At 43.9% G+C, this 23527-nt stretch overlaps 1 protein-coding gene and 1 long non-coding RNA gene across 3 annotated transcripts in view; one reads left to right on the top strand and one right to left on the bottom strand.

Moving 5' to 3' along the window:
- Positions 1 to 23527, bottom strand: part of LOC146049678 (uncharacterized) — a 210366-nt gene that overhangs the window by 174483 nt on the left and 12356 nt on the right. Inside the window, exon 2 of the long non-coding RNA XR_014466181.1 lies at positions 17077 to 17332. This is a non-coding gene — a long non-coding RNA (uncharacterized LOC146049678). The remainder of the gene's footprint in view (positions 1 to 17076; positions 17333 to 23527) is intronic.
- TNFAIP2 (TNF alpha induced protein 2) lies at positions 1768 to 21981 on the top strand. Of its 2 annotated transcripts, none has more exons than XM_083166240.1 (12): positions 1768 to 1854; positions 6840 to 7076; positions 8304 to 8928; positions 9830 to 9941; positions 10116 to 10238; positions 12028 to 12116; positions 13414 to 13512; positions 13928 to 14054; positions 14167 to 14289; positions 16280 to 16435; positions 17489 to 17610; positions 20433 to 21981. In XM_083166240.1, the coding sequence occupies exons 2-12, from the start codon at positions 6848 to 6850 to the stop codon at positions 20572 to 20574; spliced, it is 1947 nt and encodes a 648-aa protein (XP_083022366.1). In that variant the 5' UTR covers positions 1768 to 1854; positions 6840 to 6847; the 3' UTR covers positions 20575 to 21981. The 2 variants fall into 2 exon arrangements, with proteins under 2 accessions (XP_083022366.1, XP_083022365.1); XM_083166239.1 differs by having other exon boundaries at positions 9827 to 9941.

The raw sequence follows: 23527 nt of genomic DNA, 5'->3' as shown, positions 1-23527 counted from the left end.
GGGGGGTGGGGTGGATTTAATGCTCGTTGCCATGGGGGAATACATAATCATTACCAGGGGGAATTACTTGCTGGGTGCGCACAACAGTGTTATCTGCCTTATTGCCAGGGTGAGCACTGCACCCCAGCACACCTGGAATCCGCACTTCCGGGTAGCGTGGGGGGGTGGGTTCTGGCGGGGGCAGTTTGCAGTGGGGGATTAGCAGTTGTGACTTGGGGGAAGCAGCAGGTAGCAGGAGACCCGGCCGCAGCTGTGTTTTGCTTGTGTGGGGCGGCAGCAAGGGACCCATGGCTATGACTTGAAGGGGGAGGGCGGCGTTGGTCAGTGGGGGATTAGCAACTGTGACTTGGGGGGGGGAGCAGCGGGCAGCAGGGGACGCCGCTGTAATCTGTGTGTGTGTGGGGGGGGGGGGGGGGGCGGCGGTAGCAAGTTATCCGCTGCTCTGAATTCAGTGGGGGAGCGACGGGCAGTGGGGATCAGTGGCTTTGACTTGGGGGGGAAACGGGCAGCAGATAAGTCGGCTGCAGCTGTGTTATGTGTGTGAGGGGCGGCAGAAGCAAGGGTCCCGTGGCTAAGTCCCTGCTGTGAGCAGGGGGAGGGGCAGGCAGTAGAGGACCCGAGCCCTCCCCTTTTTCAGAGTGGCAGGGCCCGGGAAAAGTGTCCCCATAGAAATTTCCTAATGGCGGCCCTGGATAGGCAATTAGGCCCGATTTGTCACTTTATGACTCCACCCAGTGTTATACACACACAGTCACAGAGTGACAGATCTGGGCTATTATATTGGAGATACATACATATTTAGCTGTGTACATGCCCATGTATGCCCCCCACATGTAACAATGTGTATATGGTCGACACAAGTTTTTCGTAGTTTTTGGTGTTTATGTCAACATATGTTGTCACGTACACTGTATACAGTAAGTGTACCGCCACGCTCGGCACACTATTATATTCTCTCTCTATGGGGGCAGCATGCATGGGGGCAGGCGGGGGGTTTGACTGGGGGCGGGCATTTGGCGGGCGGTGTTTACATGTTCGGTAGGCTGAATCAGGCCCTAAGATATTTAAAAAAAGTACATGCCAGGCTGTGGCTGATGGCAATATGCCCGTGTCTAGTTGGCCACCCCATTTTTACCTCCCGGGAACCTTGACAGAAATTTCCTCGCACTGCAAAGGTATTATCTCTGTGTGTGGTCAATTTTAAGATAGTTTTGGTTGCTAAGGGCAACATCCCATTGTCAATAGAACTCCCATCTCAGTACATTTACCCCTGTGACTCCGGGGGTGTGGTGCCTGTACAAACCCTCCATGCGCTGGGCGACTCAGATGTATAAACTTTAAAAATCTGCCACTTGTGTGCAACATTATGTCCCCTAAATCTGTCCGCCCGCCCCAAACTCTGGGTCTTCTCCCTACGACGGGTGCAACAGATTTTAGCACCTGCTGCACAATTCTGTTCCTCTGGGGATAATAAACTCTATACTCAGATGCAATACAGCGACAGCTGGGTGACACACAGTGCAGCTGTCTGCAGGGCTTTACTTTCACTTTCGTCTGAATTTTGGATCTAATTAGACATTAGAAGCGGCAATCGCTCCCCCTATGTCTATTGCAGACATATGTGCAGTGAGAGATTACAGGAGAAGCTTAAAGCGGGGGTTTCCTGAATTGGGGAAGTTTTCACTTGTGATGATGAAATGACCCAGCCAGGGAAGATGAGAGAGTGATGCAGGGGGTGGAGCAGCTGCAATGTTATATTAAGGTCTGCAGGGATGCTCCGGGCTCAGTACTGATGTGGGAGGGTATACGTCACAGGTCTCATAAGTCTGCACAAGGGACTCTCATCCTCCAACGGTAAGAACAGCACATGTCATATATATATATACTGCTTGCAATCAAATCTGTATTTGGCAACTGTAAAACCCAGCGGAATATGCTGCCACTTATATAAGTAAGTGTGTGTGTGTGTGTGTGTGTAGTACTGCATACTGTACATCTTAACCCTTTGAGTGAATTTGTTAAATTAGGTGTGAAAATTGCCAAGCAGACCTTTTTATCCATCATAATGACCTGTAATATTTACCTGATATAGGAAATATCTTTTTTTCACACAACGGTTTCTATTTGAATTTATATAACGAATGTGAGCGACGCCGGCATTGTTAGCGGATATTTTGAACATCTCCCACGGAGATGTCGGCACTCAAAAGGGTTAATAGTAATATTTCACCCTTGATACCCTAATATATAAAAGTAATGTTATTATACATGAATAAAAGGGAACATAGGGGGGGAATGTACTAAGATGGGAGCTCTGTTTCACATGGGATGTTGCTTTTGGCAACCAATCAGACTCTACTACTTATTTATTTAGCACCTTCTAGAAGATAATAGAAAGGATCTGATTGGTTGCCCATAGCAACATCCCTTGTGCAACAGAACTCTCATCTCTCACTCTCAGTAAATTTCCCCCACAGTCTTTTATTTGAGAGGCATTCGGTAATAACTTAATCTATAGACAGTATATAATTGTCATATAAATAGACCCAATTCTACGGACATCAGCAGATGATGACCAAGCGGACGTAGACTGTTATTTTGCTTTTTGTTTTATAACTTTCAAAGTCTATTTTCTAATCCCTGGAGAGAGATAAAATGCCAGGTTATAGCCAGTGTTTAAAAAATGTCAGTTAGGGGCTGGTTTTATCTATTTCAGTTTAGGGGGTATTCAATCTGCGCAATATTTCTCGACCATCCGCGGCCGTTTCCGACAATTTGCGGACTTTCCAACACTCGGTACGTTGAACACCGACTGTCCATGTACTGCCGGGACTCCGACTGTCAAACTGGGATTGAATACCCCCCTTGGGTGCTAATTCAGAGTTGGGCACAGTTGGAATGACAGTAAAAGTGGATATGGCAACATCTCCACTTCAAGAAACCAGGGCTAGGGGTTTATGTTACTCTATGGAATTTTAAACTTTTTGCATGCATGCTTCATGATGTGCCAGGGTAGCTTTGGAATTCTCTGCATATTTCTACATCGTGACATACTGTAAATTAGCTGCAAGGAAGATTTAGCTACAGTATTGAACCGTTGAAGGTTTTCTTAAGTTAAATATTTGCCTTTTCTCTGCTACGCACCATGAGACTGGTTTCTTTATCTGATGTTTTTCTGTTCTTCAAACTTTTCCGATTGCAAAGCCGGCTTCCATCACTGGCCAAATGTAATCACCGGGGAGTAGAATTCTCTGGAACTATGAAATATTGCGTGGATAGTTGTAGTTCGTTAAGGGTACTTAAAGCAAAAGAACAATTACGGTGATATTCCACTGGATGTAATGTGGTGTTTATCAGTCTGTGTAAGAATTTCAGATCAGTTATGAAATCTTTTACTCGTTGCTCTTTGCATGCTGACATATTTATGACATGTTCTACTCTGCACAATTCTTGATATTCGTATCTTTTATTTTTTATTTTTAAGGCCCCCCTACACTTGTCCGATTTGGCCTCTTTTCACCCGATTCACAGGGATCGGGATGAGAAATTGTGTGAAAAGTGTAATTGTATTACATCCAATCTGATCCAATTCGCATTTCCATGTGCATCGGATCGAAGGTCGGACCTGCTGCACGTCCGACCTTTGACTTGGCTCCCCTTCCGGCAGCAGGGAACGGGTTCGCATACAATGTATCATATGTATGTATGTATATAAAATGTACAGTACAGTATATATATATATATATATATATATATATATATATACAGTGCATTATATATATACAGTACATTATCTATATGTCACCAGATGGTTAATTCTGCTGTACGCATGTACATTCCAATTCATTGCAGGCTAATGTTTATAAAAGATGGTTATAAACTATTATAAAACTTTGATCCGTCTTTACAAAGCAGATATTTATTAAAATACTTTTGCATTATGAACTAATGGGTTTACGGACAAACCCTGTTTGGATTAACTATATTGTGTACAGGAATAACTGGTTTCCCAAGAATATTTCATAATTACGGGCAAAGCATAGCTCCCACGCTACCGTCGGGAGTTTACGTCCGACGTCACGGATATTTTTGTTTCCTGAGTACAGTAAACTGTCATTAAAAGTATTTAGTGGTTACTAATATTTGACTGAACCACAAAGCAGCGACGCTGAGCGATGGCATTTTCCACTAGTTGGAATGAGCGGGGTGTTAGCGTGTTCAGGGCCTGATTATTCTCAGTCGATGTCCACGGAGTTTAGCGTTTTCTTATACTGTGAAAGCATCACGCCGGGCTGGTGTCCCGATTGGTGGCCTCAGGTACCTGCTGCGATCCCTTCTGCTCCGCCACCAGCCGCATCCCCCGTAGTTTTCTATGTATTTATCAAAATCGGGCAGCATTGCATAAGGTCCAGGGGCTGCCGCCATTCTGAGATGGCGGTAGCCCATTGCAGCCTATGGGCTACGGAGCGCACTGCCGGCGGGACAGTGCAGTCAGCGGGGTCGGCGGTGGGTTCAGCGCTATCTGCCTGTGAGCACATCCCTGGCACAGGTGAAGCAGATCACAGGGACGGACTCCTTATGGAGCCCATGTTCTTGCGCCTACAAGGACATACATCCAACCCACCCACCCGGTGAGAACACTTGCCCTGACCGTTGATTGCTCTAGATTTATCCAGCATTCTGGATATTAATCGCCGGGCGATAGAGACACGTGGGGCCGCACACCGCTATCGCTATGGCCCCTACACACGGAGCGATGTAGGGGCATTTTTGAAGCAATCTAGGACGGGATGCTCTACATCCACCGCCCTACATCGCCGGACTTCACATTCTCAATAATCACATATGCTCTAACATCTGCTGCCCTAGATCAACGCACATCGCCGGGCTCCTGGTCTCAGACCCGCAAGTCCATTTGTGCATGCGCAGAGCGCCGGGTCCGGCCGCGGGGCATGCTGGGAAGGATCCGTGACTGATCCCTCACACAGCGCTGCGGTAAGAAGCCCATAGGCTTCTGCAGAGAATCGCTAGCTGTTGGGGAGTTAGAGCATACAGAAATGCAGTAAAAACCAGATAACAGGGTTTTTACAGCATTTCTGGTTTAGCGTATCCCTCCCCTAGTGAGATCGCTTCGAAAATGCCCTAAAATCGCCCTGTGTGTAGGCCCCATTACACAATGAGACATAACCTTGCCGAGTGGTAAATAGACATATTCTGAACCTATTTACTTTGTCTCCCAAATCAGCCGTCTGTAAAAGAAGTGATTTCATAAATACAGTAAACGCGATATGTACACAATGCGGGATACACAGCGACCTTTCTTTGCCCTAGTGATATCTACAGTAGGTAGTTGATGATATCAATGACCCAATTGTATAGAACAAGGGAGGATTGTCTACAGTTAATGATTTCAAATCTATATTTAAAGATGTGCAACAGTCAGGGCTATAAACTCTGCATGTGTCTCGCTGCTTGTTCTCGATAATTAAAAGATAAGTTCTAAGTTCTGACCCGTAACTAGGATGAGTTTCCGCGATAAATAAAAGTAATACTTTTGGGGGGGGGGGGGGGGGGCAACACTGTGGAATACTTTTTTTTGTTTTTATATTACCAACAAATCCGTTTCTGATAGCAACGTTACAGACTGTGTTTGTACTTTACAGCACTCAACTTTATCCACTTTAACAATGTGGAGTTTATTTACTAAAATGCGAGTTCTACTGAAGATTGGGTTGTTGCCCATAACAACCAATCAGAATCCATACCTCCCAAACGTCCCGATATTAGCGGGACAGTCCCGATTATCAGGGCCTGACCAGGTGTCCTACCCGCGGACTGCAGTGTCCCGTGGGTGGGGGAGGAAACTGCGGGAGGTACATTTCGGGCGCCGCGCGCCTATGTCCCTCCTCGGCATAACTAAAAGTTGGGAGGTATGCAGAATCTAATTATTATTTATTTAGCACCTTCTAGAAGATAATATATAGAATCTATAGCTATAATTTTCCCATAGCAACGCTCCATCTTCAGTAGAATTCCAATCTTACAGATGTAACGGGTCTCATCTTTGCAGGGGATGGCGATGGCGTCGCCATCGCCATCCCCTGCCCCGCCGCCATCTGTATGCCGGAAGGGGACACGCGCGCACGAGGTGCGCGCACCTCCCCTTTCCGACGGTGCTGCCCCCGTAGCCTCCTCGGGTCCCCCCCTGCCCCTCGAGCGGGAGGCAGACAGTAATGCGTCTGCCTCGCCGCCCGGATACTGTGACGCGCGTGCGTGGGGGACGCACGCGCGTCAGTCAGATGGCGGCGCCGTGTTGCTGGCGGATCGCCAGCAAAGATGACACACGGTACATCTGTAGTAAATTTACCCCATGTGTAGGCAATAATGTGACTCACTACTATCTGTTTATTGGTATGGAACATTTTGCTGATGTTATTGACACGCATACTGCTGTATATCCCTCGGCACTGGAGCTTACAATCTAGTCGCCATGCTCGGTCACGGTGAGAACATGCAAACCTTTTTTTTCACAGATCTGCATATATCCGGGTATGTGGTACAGAAACAGGTAACTGAAACGTGCGTAACATTAGGGTAGAATGTGCAGCTTGCTTTTGGCAGACAGCACCTAATAAATAACAATGGATATTGGATAGTGTAATATAAGGAGGCACCTCCTCAGAATTCTATAGCTGACAGGGTCACTGCTAGCTGACCCAGAAATTGTGACAATAAACAGGAAGTCATTCTCTATCACCGTGCAGTTCCCAAGCGACTTGCAGCTGTTGTATAATCCTCCGTCATTTCTTTAATGCTTTATATATTTATTTATTTTCCAGTTTCGTTCATGTATATGAAAAAATTAAGAATCAAAATGGCCGGAGTGGAGCATGATACCAAGGCGCACAGCGTCATTGGGGACAATGTGGATGGCACGGAGAAAAGCAAAAAGAAAAATGGATTTTACAAAGGAATGAAAAAGGGGATCATGAAATACATCTCCCCGCAAAAATCTCAAAAACCCGAGGAACATCCGGCAGAACCAAAATTTGTGGAGTCAAAGAAAGAGATTACAGGTGCGATGATGTGTAAGGTTAAAGTGCCCGGTGGCGGTCTGGCCTCCTGATTGGACCATGTTTTATGAGTCTTCCTAAAGATGGATCATGGGATATTTGTTTGATCCCCAAGAGACTGACCTGAGTTGCTTCTGTCAGATCCATGCGCCATCTACTAGCTGGGATGCTGGGTTTGCGCATTGGCCATAGACCAATCCAGTTAGCTGTGAGGCCCCAGCGTGATGGGGTTAAGGTTGATGTTAGGCTAGTGAGACATTGTAATTGGGTTACCTGGGTCATCTGACCCAGGATTCATTTATGGAATTCTCAGAGCCTATACATCCCAAACCACAGTGTCCAGGCCGGTGGTTGGGGAGACGCAGCGCATGGTGTCAGCACTGCAGGCCAGGTAAAGGTGTGTGCCATAGGCTGAGGGCAACCCAGTAACTTTTAGAGTGCAGGGCTTGACCAAGCATCCACAGCTTTCCATATGTCTGGATGATGCGTATCTCGGATGTTTCTATTCTTGGGGAATGAAGGAAGAGATGGATCAAACCTTGGCCAAATATAAAGATGAGTAGACACCCATAGCAACCAATCAGGCTCTAACTGTCCCTTAGTATCTGCCTATAGTAACCATTTAGCACCTAAAGGTCACTTAGAAACAGCCTGTAGCAACCACGTAGCCACAAATTATATCTTTGAAGCTGCCCATAGCAACTAGTCAACCTCTAAAGGTTGCGTGGAAGCTGACCATATCAACCAATTGGCCATGAGTTTTAACTGAGAATATGCCCATAGCAGCCAATCAGTCGCTAACTGTTGCCTAGAAGCTGCCCATAGCAACCAATCGGCCATGAGTGGTCACTAAGAAGATGCCGTAGCAGTAGATCAGCCGCTAACTATTGCCTAGAAGCTGCTCATTATCATTCTAGATGTCCTGGTATAGACTGTGCTAGATTAAAAATAGCGCCATCTAGTGGCTCCTGATGCACATAACACTTGAGGAGCAGTGTTACCCTTTATTTTATAGGATACTGTGCAGCAGATTATCACCATACTAGAATGCCACATGGTAGTACATACATACTACGCAGTGGTAATATGGTATACTGTATACAAGAATCAAGGTTTGCAGAAGTGATTGGTGTACTGTAGAACTGCTTCAGTTGCACATATAGAATATTTAGGATTATTCTGTTTTGCCATATTGCAATGTTCATTTTATATATATTTTTTTTTCTCTAGCTGAAGTGATAAAAGATCAAATAGCAAAAAATAATTTTTGGGATGCCAGCAAGAACCTGATCACCATGGAGCATGGGATATTGAGTTCAGACGAGGACATTCTCATTTACAAAATGGAGGACCTTACCCCGCTATATGAAGAACTGAGCGTTGCTATATTTAAAGTGATAAAAGACGCCATCACCGAAACACAAGGGGATTTGCTGTATCAGGCAGTACAGGCCATAGTGGAACAAGAGAAAGAAGACTCTCATTACACAACAGAGAGCGGATCAATAAAGGACAACAGCCAGAGGCCAAAACAATGGAAGGCGCGGTGGGAGAGCGAAATCAAGCAATCTGTGGGTGAACGCATTGACAACTTGCCGGAGGGTTCGCTGAGTGAGGTCTCTTCCACGTTGGCCCAAACTTTTATTACTCTGGGGAAGACTTTCAAAACAGATTTACTCCATGTTGTGAAACATCTCAAGCCGTGTTACCCTGAGGAGTTTGACATCTGCAACACCTACGCCCAGCATTATCATCGATTAATAAGCTCGCAAATTGAGGATATTATTACAGAGTTTGTACTTGATGATAAAGATACCTATTTCCTTCTGTGTTGGGTACAGAACATATATCCAAAGTGAGTAGACAAATATTTCATCTATACCGATTTTATATACATGGGTGGATTGGTCATAGGACCACCGAGTATAATCCTGGTGGGCCAATGGTTACCCAGCCGGTTCAGACCTCCCCGACACACATTACACTGTATTGTCCCCATTCATTCTGTTATTCCTTCTCTGAACTACAGAAACTCTGCCCCCAATGGTGCTCCCCATGTCGGGCCACATTTACAAAATTTTCCAGGGCCACTGTTACAAAATTTTCCAGGACCACTTTTAGTTCCCAATCCCACCTGGATTATTTGTATACTAGTTAAAAGCCTGTCAAAATGACGGCTTCTGCAATGTACTTTTACTTTGAGCTGTGACAGTTTTTACTTTCACTTTGAGCTGTGACAGCCCAGAAACTCTCCACCCCAACCCCAGTCCCTGCCTCCAATGTCTGTCTTCACAGCGCCCTCTCTCCATATCCAGCAAGTTTGAAACAGATCAGTGTCCCTGCAGAAATTACTTTTGCTTTCTGTTATGACATATTTTAGCTCACAGAGGAGTAACTTGGTCCATTGAGTGGCCTCTAGTGGTCAGTGGCGGTACTTCAAATTATATCTATAGATTATAAAAGGAGTATTGTTTTCTTTCTGTCCTCCCTCTGTCATTACTTACATGGCATGATAGATCCTTAAGCCTATCTGTGGTAGATCTCCAGGTGGGCAGGTAGAACAGAGCTAATACTTGAATTATAAGAAATGCCGTCTATATGCTCAGCTGTTATGGACCATGTGGTTCCTGGGTAACCTGATGGTCATCACTGTCCTAAAACCCATAATTCTTGAGTGATTACTTTAATACCCTACAGTAAGTTCTTCAATGTATAAGGGATAGTGACAAATAATCCGCTTTTCTTTGTTACAGCAGCATTTTGAAGGACCCGGCCTTAGTTGGGCACATTGATGAGTCCAAGTTGAAGTCTCTTCTAGCACCACATAAGATCAGGCAGTTTGAGGCTCATTATTTGTCTTATGAAAAAGTAAGTAAGAATACACTTTATTTTTGTTCTTTGTAAGACCAAATGCATTTGATCCCCTTTATGTATCTGACATAATTTGTTAAGCCATCTCCTTAATGATACCGCTGCAAAGTCAAGTCTCCGTTCCTAAAAGGAAATATCTGTGTAATAATACCATCCTATCTTCTCTGAAAGGAATCTGTGAGGACATTCATGAGCAAAAGTTTGGACTTGGAAGTTGATCGGTGGAAGAGCGGGAACGAACCGGAAATGCTGGGTGACTATTATCACTCTGAGTTACACATCGACATCATTCAGGTAAACTACTACTTATTTTTAGTGTTACCAGCCAGATCATTTTTTCATATTGTTGACAAGCAATATTGTTAGTGGGATAAACCAGTGGGACATATATTACTGTAATAGACAGACGATGACAAGATTTCTAGCCCTTTATGTAAATAAGGACTATTTAGTGTTGAATAAATACAGTAAAACTTTTAAGTCATCAAGGATTCCTGTGCCCTTCTCACACCAAAGAAAAGGGTATGACCTCGCAGGGAGGGTGTGTGGTCTTGCCCGACCCCATTTCTACAGTCTGGGGGCATGCCCAGCATTCTTAGAAATGCTGGGCTGCTCTAGACTTGTGTGGTTGCATCACCTGCTCCTACACCATAACAGGAGCAGAGTGCTGCACATAATGTTACAGTGCAGCAGCTGGCTCCTGTTACTGAGGAGGAGCCATCATTTTTTTGTCACCCCTTGAACAGTGACACCCAGGTGCGGCCTGCACTTCCCGCACCACCCTAGTGATGGCACTGCCTAGACCTGTGTCAACATTATATCCATGTCGAGATTGTGAATGTCAATAATTTCGCTGTTGACATTTTGTGCTGGAAATGTACTAAGATGGGCGTTCTATTTCAGATGGGATATTCCCAAGGGCAACCAACCAGATTTTATCTATTATCTTCTAGAAGGTGCTAAAAAATAAAAAGTAGATTCTGATCTGAAATAGATCTCCCATCTTAGTAAATGTACCCCTGTACGTTAACATAATGACTACACACTCTTTATATATGGTCATTGGACTTTTAAGGGGCTTCCAAAATCTTTATTATGTACTGGGCTGCAGCTCTGACCATCTAGTCCAGGAAGGAACCACTTATCACATATAAACATACATGTTATCATGTATGTAAATGTAATACATGTGCTGGCTGGTTCCCTAGGGAATCAGGTGCACTAAGTGAATCCGTCGCCATGCGGCGCGGGGAATCAGCATGAGGCTTTGCACATTCCTAAGCCCTCCCCCAGTCTCGGATGAAACTAGCCAATGGGAGTGCGGGGGCAGGCTTAGAAGGAGACAGTCAGAGGCTGGCTGGCTGGTACTTTATCTCTGCCATATCTTAGTAAATAGACCCCCTTTAAATCCAATATCCACACAACCGCTCTCTAATGGAGAAAACCATGAGCACTGCAGGTGGGGCAGATGTAACATGTGCAGAGAGAGTTAAGGTGCCCATACACTGCCTGCGATGTCTCGCAGCAGTGTGCGGACACCCAACAGCCTGCGAGCCGCCGCCACCTTGCCAGCGGCAGGGACGCATGCGATACGTTGTGATGGATCACATGTGTCCCTGCTTCCCGCATGCCTCGCTGCCAGGAGGAACGGTTGGTCGGACGGCCTGCCGGTCCGACCACCTGGTCGGGTGCGATGCGCACGGGACCGCGCATCGGACCCGACGGCATGTCAGGGAGGGACGATTTGGTCCGATTTGTTGCAATCGGCCGAAATCGGACCAAATCACCTCAGTGTACGGGGGCCTTTAGATTTAGGTGTTTTATTGTTTCTGTGCAGGCTTAATACAGTATTTGAATCATATCAGTTTGAAGTACAAACCCAAATCGAACTCTCTTTGCACATGTTACATCAGCCCCACCTGTGATTGTGCCTTTGCGAGTGAACCAGAATAACCCCCATACTGTAAAATGTAGCGCGTAGATTACTATTTTGTGATTTCTAGCCAGCATTATAATTGTAGTCAGATATCCTTTACATATAAAATAAATAAAAATAATAGTAAAGTAATCGCGTTATTTGCAGTGCTATAATGGTGGGATCCGGAGGGCAGCAGAGATACAGCTGAAGATTGTTCCCTTTCTGGCACTGGAGTTGGAGGAATGCCTGAGAAGGTAAGGAATGCCGAGTGTGTAATCAGGAGTTAGTATGTGTGGGGACTGGATGACAGCTGAGTAACTACCAGGACAGTGCTACTGCTTCCAGCTATTAAAGAACCACCATCCGCGTGACTTTAAGGAAACACCAACATATTATTATCCTTTATTTATATGGTGCACACAAGGGACCCGCAGGGCCCAACCCAGTTTATATATGAACTATTTCAAAATGCCTTTGGGTGTGTTGTGATAAAAAGCAAAATAAACATTGATATTAATCTGAAATACTGTACAATCTTGTCTGTAAAAATTTATTTTAGCGATCTAATCTTAAGGACCTTTTTTATTAACAATCCTCCAAAAACAGTCCTTTTTTGAAGCTAGTGTGCATATCACTTGAATGCCCCCCAGAGAGGTAAGGAGCAGTGCTAGTGACAGGTGCACTAAGCTTCAAAAGTGATAAAAATGGAGCGTGATAAACAACCAATCAGCTCCTACCTGTCATGTCACAGACTGTGTTTGAAAAATGTAAGGCAGGAGCTGATTGGTTGGTTGCTTATCACTCTGCATTTTATCACTTTTGAAGCTTAGATCATCTGGCTCTTAGCCTTTTATTAAATAGAATAATGATTGCAGCTAAAATGGAATATAAATTAATATGGTTTTTAGTTAGTATTATTGTTCCTTTTTTGGTTGCCTTAAGTGACAAATGCAGTTTCTTTGAAGGGGGTCCAAATGTTTAATTTTCAAGCAATTGTCGGCAGCCCTTGAAGAATGCATCATACAACCATCTATTGTCATCCTCAAGTGCAGTGTATGTAATACTGTACATTACAGATGTAGCCTGGCTCATCTTTGCCACCATGCATGCCAACAACTATGGCATGGGTAAACTGTTTGTTTAGAATAGAGTGTGATGTGTATGGTCCTGCTAGGAGGGGGAGTCAGCCACAGAAGCGATATCAATGGCTTTCAATTAACTGATTCAAGGAGAGGTGCCCCTTTGGGAGCAGGAGCCCAGCGGCAGATGACTCCATTGCCTCCCAGAGTTACACCTCTGAGTCTATCACCACTGTGCCAGGCTTAATACATCTGCCCCAATCTCTCGTGTGTGATGATTGCGCACTAATATCCTTAGAAACATACACACAATATATATTTTCGAACGCACCTTTAAAACCAAATTTCAATATTAAAAAGTCCAAGTGTGAAATGTAGGGTTTACAGTAAATGTGTGGACTATGACTTTGAGAATCCGTTACCATGGTAATTGCAGTGGGGGTGTGACCATAAAATTATTTCTTTGTTTCAGGTATAAGAAGCTGTTTGGTGACTACTTAGAGAAAAACAAAGCTCAAGCTTTCTACAGAGCAATCTGCATCACCAACATCAACTGCTGCCTGCACTTCAGGTACCCATCATTCTCTCTGAGGGTTTGGTCATGTCACTGTGCTGGGGACAGAATCACGCAAGTATCCAGATGGTTCTACTCCCTCGATGGCACAGCAAAACCAAATAGTTTTTTTTTTATTCTCCCGAAGGTGCAGGAACATGGAGCATAGCTCCTCCCCTGACAACCATGAAGCCACGCCCCCACAAACTAATTGGTTCATGTGCCAGTCAGTCAAAGAATAATAGATGACTATTTATAGTCAAAAACATTGATGGTCATCCATTATATATTATGCTGCCATCGATGACTGTTTGTACTATCACCATAGATGGAAACCATCAACAATGGCCATCCCTATCCGCTAATGACTTCCTATCCTGTGCTATTGCAAGCACTGTCTCACCATTCCAATTCTCATCTCATTGTATTGTAGGGAATTTATCACACACAAAGACTCCAAGCTGGAGCCTCGCGTACAGAGGGATCTGCAGTCCATCATTGTGGAGCTGGAGGATCTGATTCATGACGCTTTATTCCAAGACCTGTTTGCGGAGCTGAAGGTAACGAGAGGAAGCAGCTCATGGTTATCAGTTACCCGTATATTTGGGATTATACATTTATTGATGGTTTTAGGTTCTTTTATGAATTTGGATTTGTATCTGTCTACTGCAGTCTCATTTCCGGAAGACGTCCCAAGGAGATCGTCTGTGCAGCCACAAAGCCATGACCGATATCATCGGAGTCACTGACAGGTTTTTGTCACCTTTCAAGACGCTCTGCACCCCGTGTTACAAGGTAACATATAATTTATTCTTTCATTTATGATTATTGAGTGTGGCAATGTCCAGAAGTGAACACATTCTGGCAGGAACAACGTTACAGTGGCGGCAGTGCGCAGTTTCTAGTTTGGCCAACAGGTGGCAATAACATTCAAAGTCATACTAAGAAATGTGTATATACGACTAAGGCGGGATGGTCTAAAACAGAAATGCGGCAAAATAAAAACCCTTATAGGGTTTTTAACACATTTCCATATGCTCCAATGCCCTCCTGCGGGGTCAGCGCTCCCTATAGTAGCCTATAGGTTTGTTACCACAGCGCTGTGTGAGGGATCCGTCACGGATACCTCCCAGCATGCCCCGCAGCCGACTCCGGCGTTATGGGGACTCCCGGGTCTCACACGCCATCGCTGCATCGCAAAGGACAGCTCTTATCGCAAGATCTGTCCTTTGCGTTACTATTCGCAATTGTTAGAGAATATGCGAGTATTAAGAATGCAGAACTCAATAAGGAGAGCAGTCTAGACACTATGATAAAAAGGTCAAATAACAAATAAAAAAAAACTTCAGTAATATACCCATACCTTAAAAAACAAATAGCATTAGAAGAAGTAAACACAGGATACATAAAATGGTCAGTGGATTTCCCCGATAACCCACCTCAAATGCTATTAACGGCCTTTGTTCGACTAAACAAAATCTTGGTATCCACTACATATACAGAGAAGCAGTATAAATTACTGCATCAAGCATATTATACCCCTAAACGCAGATGGGAATAGCGTTGACTCAGCATGCTTTAAGTGTAAAGAATCAGAGGCAGACATAATGCATTGTATGTGGCAATGTCCAGAAGTGAACACATTCTGGCAGGAAATTAACAGTCTCGTAATGAGTAGATATAATATACAAATTTCAGTAACATCAAAATGGGCTCTATGGGATATACAACCAAAAGCACAAGCAATAGGGTTATCTAAGGGACAGAAAATACTGTTAGCAAAAATATTCGCTGCAGCACATAAAACTATATTATCCCAATGGACCTCGTCTAATACACTGAATATAAAATTATTAGAACCCCGTATATCACATCTGTTCCAAATGGACTGGTTAGAAATGTCACTGAATAAAGAAACCAAGATAAATAAATAAAAATTCTATATGGCTGCCACACGTAAAATGATTAACCCCAGTAGTAAAAGGATCCTTAAGACAAGTAGTTAGAACAACCTCATGGTATAATACAGAGACCCTCCATCTAGGAGTAGAACCCTTTTAATAATAATAATAATAATAAGACCCAAGAAAATATAATGGCCATCTAGCTATAAACTAACAATATATTCATCTTTTATGATATAAATAATAAAGAAGGGTAATGTAAAGCAAAGGAGGAAAAAGAGGTAGAACCAGTAGGGAAATAGATATAGGTAAGGATAACTGACAATGAACAGTGTTACGGATTGTCGATAATGTATTGCAGTAATGCGACAAGAAATAAGCTATATGTGAAATAATATGTATAAGTGAAATTTTAAATGTTTGTAATTTTGTATTTTCTTTGTGATAATAATAAAAAGAATAAAAAAATAAAAAAATTATGCGGTACTCGGCGGAGGGGGCGATGTGGGGCGATGTAGGGCGAAGGAGGTTAGAGCATCCTGCCCTAATTATTTTAAATACATTCCTGTTATGACCATGGGTTTTAAAAGGCCAAATGTTAGGTTAAAAAGATAAAGCATTAAACAGATTCCACGGTGGTTTGAGACACAGCAGATGAGCACATTTAGAGTAGATGGGGAGGGAGAGATTAATATAAATATAGGTTGTTAGTTCTGCGAGCAGCTGGTCATGTCTGACAGTAGGGGCCCTTTGACTGCCACCTGCTGCATCTGATACCAGAGATGGCCTTCATTGTGTTACGGGTACTTGGACCCTATTAGACATCGTTGTATTCTTGCAATGACCTAGAAGACGTTTCATATAGTTTTTTATTTTAATAGGATATGATCAGCAAGATCCATAAACACCTGGTGAAGGAATACCTGGGGCGGCTTCTAAAGAAGAAAGTCAGCTACAAGAACGCAGCGCAGCTCCAAACGTCGGCCAATCAGATCATCGAGAATGCAAAACTCATCGACGAGTTCTTTGTTTTTCATGTAAGTAATAAAAATGCAGAACAAACCCCAGCTGGGCCGGGTATGGGTCATTGTGCCGACCAAACTAAGGTCGAAATCCATTGGGTCGACAACTGAAGGTTGGCGGGCCTTAGGTCAACACATGAAAAAGGTCGACATGGCATTATGTCGACACAAGCATTGTGTCGACATTGGGAAAGTCAACTGTCAACGGGTTTTCGTGTTATTTTTGTCCCAAATGTGGACACAGTCGACACGGACACCGGAAACGTGCACCGTGTCCGCTTGCCATGCTTCAGGCTCGGTGCCTTGTTGCGCATGGCACATTATTATATTCTCCCTACACACCCTAGTGGATGGTAGGGCATGAAATACTGCCTGTCGGCACATGTCGGCTAAAAATAACCATGAAGAAGCCACGTCGACCTTTTGAGTGTCAACCAATGACGACCTAATGATCATGTCAACCGAAAGCCATGTCAACCTTTTTCATGGGTCAACTTAAGGCCTGTCATCCTTCAGTGGTCAACCTAATGCATGTATGTTGAGCTAGCGATTGTATACCCCTGGGCCGGGCAGCTTGTTTATACATTTTGTGATAAGTGTCTACAAAATAAGGATGCAGAGCTCAACTTTCAGCAGGATGGCATGCAGTTGCTTACCTGTTTGCTAGTCCTACTCTGCCTATTTGGGTCCTGCTAGGACATAATGCTTGGGGTTTCTGGCCTCGTCCCAGCAATCCTGTCCTCAATACAGATCCACAAGTCCTTCCTTACAGTCTACGGAGCATTGGCCAATGTTTGTTTTAGAAATTCCAGAGTCTTTTGTTTATACGGAGCGGGAAGGCGGCCGCCTTATACGGATACCTGAGACTTGCTAAACTCTCTGCTCCCTGCTCAGCACTTTCATGTGTTATTCCTGCAAAATACAAAAAGCAGAGGATTATTTTTACTTGATAAAAAGTAAGACTGTAAGGAACGACTACGAACATTCCGCACTTTCCTGAACGTTAAGAACACAAACATAAAATAACGAGAGAGTACGTTCCATTATATTCTCTTTATATGTTTATAGAATTCCCAGGAGGACTGGCTGAAACCTGCAGTACCGATGGTGGCGGAAATCGTACGACTTCAGGACTTGAACGCTATCCAGCTGGAAGTAGCTGCGCTGGTCCAAACATACCCAGATATAGGGTGAGAAGACTTTATCTCTGCTCTCTCGTGCATTATTATATTCAGGGTCTGATTTAGAGTTGATCGCTCATCTGTAAAGTTGCAGATAAGGGCGAGTAGATAGTCGCCTCCCAGACAGAGTGAAAACCCGCCCTGTGCATCGCTATTCGCTATTCTCTGCAAATCAATACACAATTCACTCACCATGATTTTCCCAGCCTGTGCAAATGTGAGTACAGGCACTATGCACTATGCGATCTGGTTCCAATTTCACCTGATTCCGGTGGATATGGCCCAGATCACATGTGTATGACATTCCGATCCGATGCGCATTGGACCGGAGTCAGTCGGACCTGCAAAACATAAGATAAATTGGAATTGGACTCATCAGCGGCACATTCTGTCCATAGGTGTGTGCTAGCGGTGCCGCACCGCTGGCACATGCCTACCTGCAGGTCCGACCTCCGAGGGGTAAGTGGCAAGCAGCATATTTGACCCCCCCCCCCATAAAAAAAACATTCAAAAGAATGGGTGGCTGCTAATTGGCTCTCTCAGCGAATCAGCAGCCGCACATTCATTTGAATGTTTTTTTTTAATTCTCTTGCCCCCCGCCTGGGAGTCTTTACATGCGATTTGAGGCTCCCGGGGGAATTGGATACGACTTCTCCCCTCGCATAGTCGCATAGTTTATGCAGTGATACAGGCTGAAAACGCCTGGGCACGCCTGCATTTTTCTGGACACTCCCAGAAAATGTCAGGTTACCAGCCTCAAACGCCAGTTTCCTGTCAGTCAAATTGTGAGGGGATTTACATTAGATTCATATGCTATTTCTGCTGCTATTTGGGTTTGCACATGCGTGCTACAATCCATACAAATGCACAGTCGTACTTAATTAATTAAATTCATTGCGAATTTGCACAACAACTATCAACTCTAAATTGTGCCTATAGAAACATGACTAAGGTGGCACTTAATGACCCCTAGATTCTTAATGTTATCTGTGCTTTGCTTGGGCACACATAGGACTTCTCTAAGTCGCCCTTTACTGTGCAATGGCAAAAAAAATTAAAATAAAAAACAGTTAGATTATAACAGAACCACCCCTGTAAAATATCCCCTAAAATATCAGTTACATCAGGTTATTGCACTATTTTGCCAATCAATGTAGATTCCGCAGATTCTGCAAAAAACACCGGAAACTGCTCTAAATAAAATGATTCCAGATGGCACAAAGACACAACAAGAAGCAGAGCCCACTTCTGGGAAATCCAGACTTTCTTGGAAGTAAAGTGCAAACGATCGTTTCTCCCATCAAATTGCCAGATGAAACGCTTGTCTGGATTCTGTATCCACCGCACAGACCTCGCCTTTAATGTCACATTTGTTCTTTCTTGGCAAAGTCTAAATCAAGTCTGAGCATGAATAGACTCAACCAATGCAAATACATTTAGATTTTATTTTTACTTGTAGAATTGTAGTTTTCCACTGTAATCCTTATATGATTGCATACTGTCGCTGCCAATTGGCAGTGATTTATCTGTCAATCACAACCCAAATTACAGTTGTTAATTACTGAAACCACATGGAGCTGTAGTGTTTCATACCAGTGGGTAGGGTGTGGTGTAAAACATCCACAGTGCTAAGGTCGCCAGGGCCAGAAGGTCAAAAGGTCGACAGGTAAAAAATGTTGACAGGGTCTAAAAGTCGACATAACACTAGTCGACACAAATTGTTACCATTTTCGGGGTGCACCCGTTGCATTATTGAACCTGTCGACGTAATGTATGCTGACCGTATTGACCGTTTATCTAGTCCCTCTCAACCTATCTTCCGGTACCGCTGTGGATTATTAATAGTCCTAACTACAACTAACATGCTGGCCTGGTCTTAGGGAGCAACCGTAAATGTATCTACAACTAATTAAAAGACGTTTAATTAAATTGCTTTGTATTGCATTATTCAATTCAAAGTCATCAATAAACTTGTCATTTTGAATATATATTAGTTGCAGAGGTAAAGCTTCCTGTATTGAATTTACTAGTGGCAGCTGCTGGTTGAAAGAGTGTACTGCAGGCTTTTAAAACTACTAAGAAGTGCCAAAAATACAAATATATTAATTAATGTTACATTACAATCACATGAAGACACCACCTCTAGGGCTAAATTCACTAAGAAACCAATCAGTGGCGTAACAATAGTTCCGCAGACCTTGCGGTGGCTTGGAGGTGCTTGATAAGTTTGGGCGTCGGGGGTCTGTGGGGGCTGTTAGTGCTGCGCTAACGGGAATGCCGCTTTCACTGGGTCTGTTACTGCTATGCTGCCAGACCGCCGGGACCAGCAGATCTTCTTGAATGCAGTCTCGGCGTTCCTCCCTTTTCCATTATAAATGTCCTCACAAAATGTCTGCCCCCTCATAGCAGACAGTTACTGAGGATGGTAGAGGGGGCTGCGGCCCCCTCTTGTATCCTTAATAGCTGTCTGCTGTGAGGCAACGGCCATTTTGCAAGGGGTATTTTTTCATTGTATCTGGAGGAGCCACAGGACCACAGACAGGTAGATCTTCTGGCCCCGGCAGACCAGCAGCAGAGCAGCAACAAACCTGGCAATGGCGGCAGTCCCATTTTTGGCAAAATTGGCGCCATTGCCGCCAAATTTTAGTTACACCACTGCAACCAATCAGATTCTGTCGTCTTCTTGAAGGTGCTAAATAAATAGGAAGTACAATCTGATTGGTTGCTCTGGGCAACATCCCATCTTCAATAGAACTCCCATCTTAGTACGTTTACCCCATAGTGTAACAACTGGGTTATATGTTGACTAATCATGTTTCTTTTATCTACAGAAATAAGCAAATTGAAGCCATCCTGTACATAAAGGGGAACCTCACGCGTCAGGAAACAAAGTCCATCTTGAATGTCATTGACCCCAAAGAACAGAGACCTGACGACAAACCGAGGCTGTTCACGCTCATTAAAAATTCATAACGGACCCTAGAACAGCAAGCGGAAGAATATTTACCAGAATGGATACGCTCATATGATATTTATGGGAAATTATCCAGTTTACATGGATAGATGTGGTGCAAGGGTCCACACCTATCTCTGTCCTCACATCAGTCATGGTCAGCATTTCAAGAACTGGGACACCACAGAGTCCACCGATGCGACTCAAACCTCAGTATATGTACAGTATTACCAATGGGCAATAATGCTGCCATTAGATGCTCGTATTGCACTTCGCCTATAAACTGTTCTTCATAATATACTGTTTCTGAATAATCATGGGGCCCCTTGAGCTACATTTCCTAAGGGGCCCAACCGAGGTTGCTTCCTTACAATGGTGCAGACAACTGAGGAACTTTGCAGGAAATGGTATATCTTTAATTTTGTACTGTATTTTATTGTTATTATTTTTTTTACGCTCCAGGCATAAAACAATGTAAATAGTAGGACTCCATGATGGATTTAGTAAATGAAGAAGGGATAAACTCTATTAAATAAGGAAAGACTTCTTCTTCTGTACAGATTTTCTCTTAATTTGGGCCGGTCCAATATTTTCCGGCACACTAGGTAAAAGAAGGCTCCTCCCACTTTTATTGCCTCACCCAGGTGTAAAGCAGGCCCATTGCAAACAAAGCTTACTATGCTATCAATTTCTTGTATAGATTAGAATTTGTTATGAGAAAATCTAATAGTCCAGGGTAGCGCAGACTTTGGCAGATGGGAGCGTGGCCAGGTTGGCCAAGCGAATCAGCGATGTGCAACTGGAGGGGTGTGTCCAAACCATTGTCTGGCTGTGCCGGGCGTTCTTGATTGGCCAAGGACCCTAGACATAGTATTGTGTAACCCCACCCGCTCAGCGCCCCAGTCCATATTCACTAGTCATGATTTGGGTATGAGCTAGCACAGGTTAGACAATTAAATCAATTGCAAACTCCCATTGTTTTTAATGGGACAAAAAGGTCCCGCAATCACTGCACAATACCTACAGTATTAGCTGCCACTCACTATGTCCGAGACAATAGTAGTCCAATATCGGTGATGCATGCTCAACTTCCATTTATTAACATGCCCAGTTATGCCTTATATATTATCAAGGTATTTTTTTTTTGCGGTCGGGCAGAGAGAGTCCAGCATTATATGGAGAATGTAGACAGCGGCTCTATATTTATTAAATGCGTAATGCCCGGACAGTGGCATGTCAGAATTTTTTTATGCTTGTATTATATTTTATGTGTTTATTATATTTGTTTGTATCTATTTTTGAACTTGTTTATTTGATGGGAATGGCTGAGTTATAATTAGCCGATGTAACGTGGGATGGGCTGATGCAAATGATAACGAAATACATTGTATGCTTTTTATTTTTTTCAAATAAATTTTTTCCAATGATTGCGTCTAGTGAGATTTACTACTCAATACGTTTATTTGATGCTTCAACAACTAGGCGAGAAGCTGCAAATTCGTTTGTTAAATGAAGCAGCCATGCTTTTTTCTTAAAAGAGTTCCAACCTGTCTTTCATTGGATGAGTGATAGCCATATTCACTGCACTGTTAACAGTGAATTTATGGGTGTGGATCAATATATCTACAGTAAAAGGATCAATGTGGTGAATTCAGGGTCACCGACATGTCCGTCGGTACCTGGTAAAATAGAGAGGGTGTGGTTAATGAGCAGCGGCGGTGCCTCTGAAAGGGGGCGGGGCTGCGCCCCGTAAAAAATAAATAAACGAGAGGGAGAGAGATGACCGGTTGCTGCTGCAGCTGTCTCTCTCCCCATCTCAGCACACGGCACTGAGCAGTGTGTGTTGAGCTGGGGAGAGAGGCTGTGTCATCTCTCTCCCCAATGCCCGGCTTCCTGCAATGGGGGAGAAAAGTACCCTCTCCCCTCCCCCCTCTCCAAGCCACTGGACGAATTTACTAAGATGAGAGTTCTAATGAAGATGGATAGTTGCCAATACATTGTTTGTATGGTGCATACTGTAAGTAGGTAGCAACCAGTGTAGATTACTGGCAAGGCAATACAGGCTCCGCTATAGGACTGGCTTCCACAGTGTTAACATAATGATTGTCACACTGCTCTCTGTTTTCCCACTCTTGACCTTAAACGGGTCCCCGAACCTCTATCGATCTTCTGATGGCAAGAGACAGAGGTGACTGTTCAATCTTAATCCTTCTGGATCTCTCTGCAGCATTTGATACTGTGGACCATGGGCTTCTGATTGAGCGCCTAAAAAAATTCTGTGGACTGGATGGCACAATACTAAGCTGGTTTAAATCATTTCTTGCTGGCAGGTCACAGAGAGTCCAAAACAGAGGTCCTTATGATTGGACCTCAACATCAAAGGACAAGACTGCAGCACAGCCACCCAACTGGACTGACACTTGGGGGTACAGAATTACAAAACTCTGATCATGTGCGGAATCTTGGTGTGGTACTAGATGGTGGATTGACACTTAAACATCAGATATCAGCCACAATCAAATCCTCATTCTTTCATCTGAGGAACATAGCCAGAATTAAATACTTAATCCCATCTGAAGACCTGCCAAAAGTCATACATGCATTTGTATCATCTCGTTTGGATTACTGCAATGCCCTTTACCTTGGTCTACCAGCAAAAGAACTGCACCGATTACAGCTGGTACAAAACACAGCTGCCAGGCTGTTAACTAAACAGCCCCGCTCTAGCCACATTACTCCCATTCTCTACTCCCTTCACTGGCTGCCAATAAAATGGCGAATAATTTTCAAGATCAATCTATTGAGTTTCAAAGCCCTACATGACCAAGGCCCAAGGTACCTGAAGCAGCTTCTGATTCCATACTAGATGAAGGACTTTTAGCAGTACCTAGGATCTCCCGTAATTCATCTGGGGGTCGAGCTTTTAGCCATTCAGCTCCGACTTTATGGAACTCACTTCCCCGCACAGTTCGA

Source organism: Crinia signifera, chromosome 12, assembly GCF_055691185.1.
Source record: "Crinia signifera chromosome 12, ASM5569118v1, whole genome shotgun sequence".
NCBI classification, from domain to species: domain Eukaryota; kingdom Metazoa; phylum Chordata; class Amphibia; order Anura; family Myobatrachidae; genus Crinia; species Crinia signifera.
Note: the sequence above shows the minus strand (reverse complement) of the source record. Positions and strands in the feature narration are given on the sequence as shown.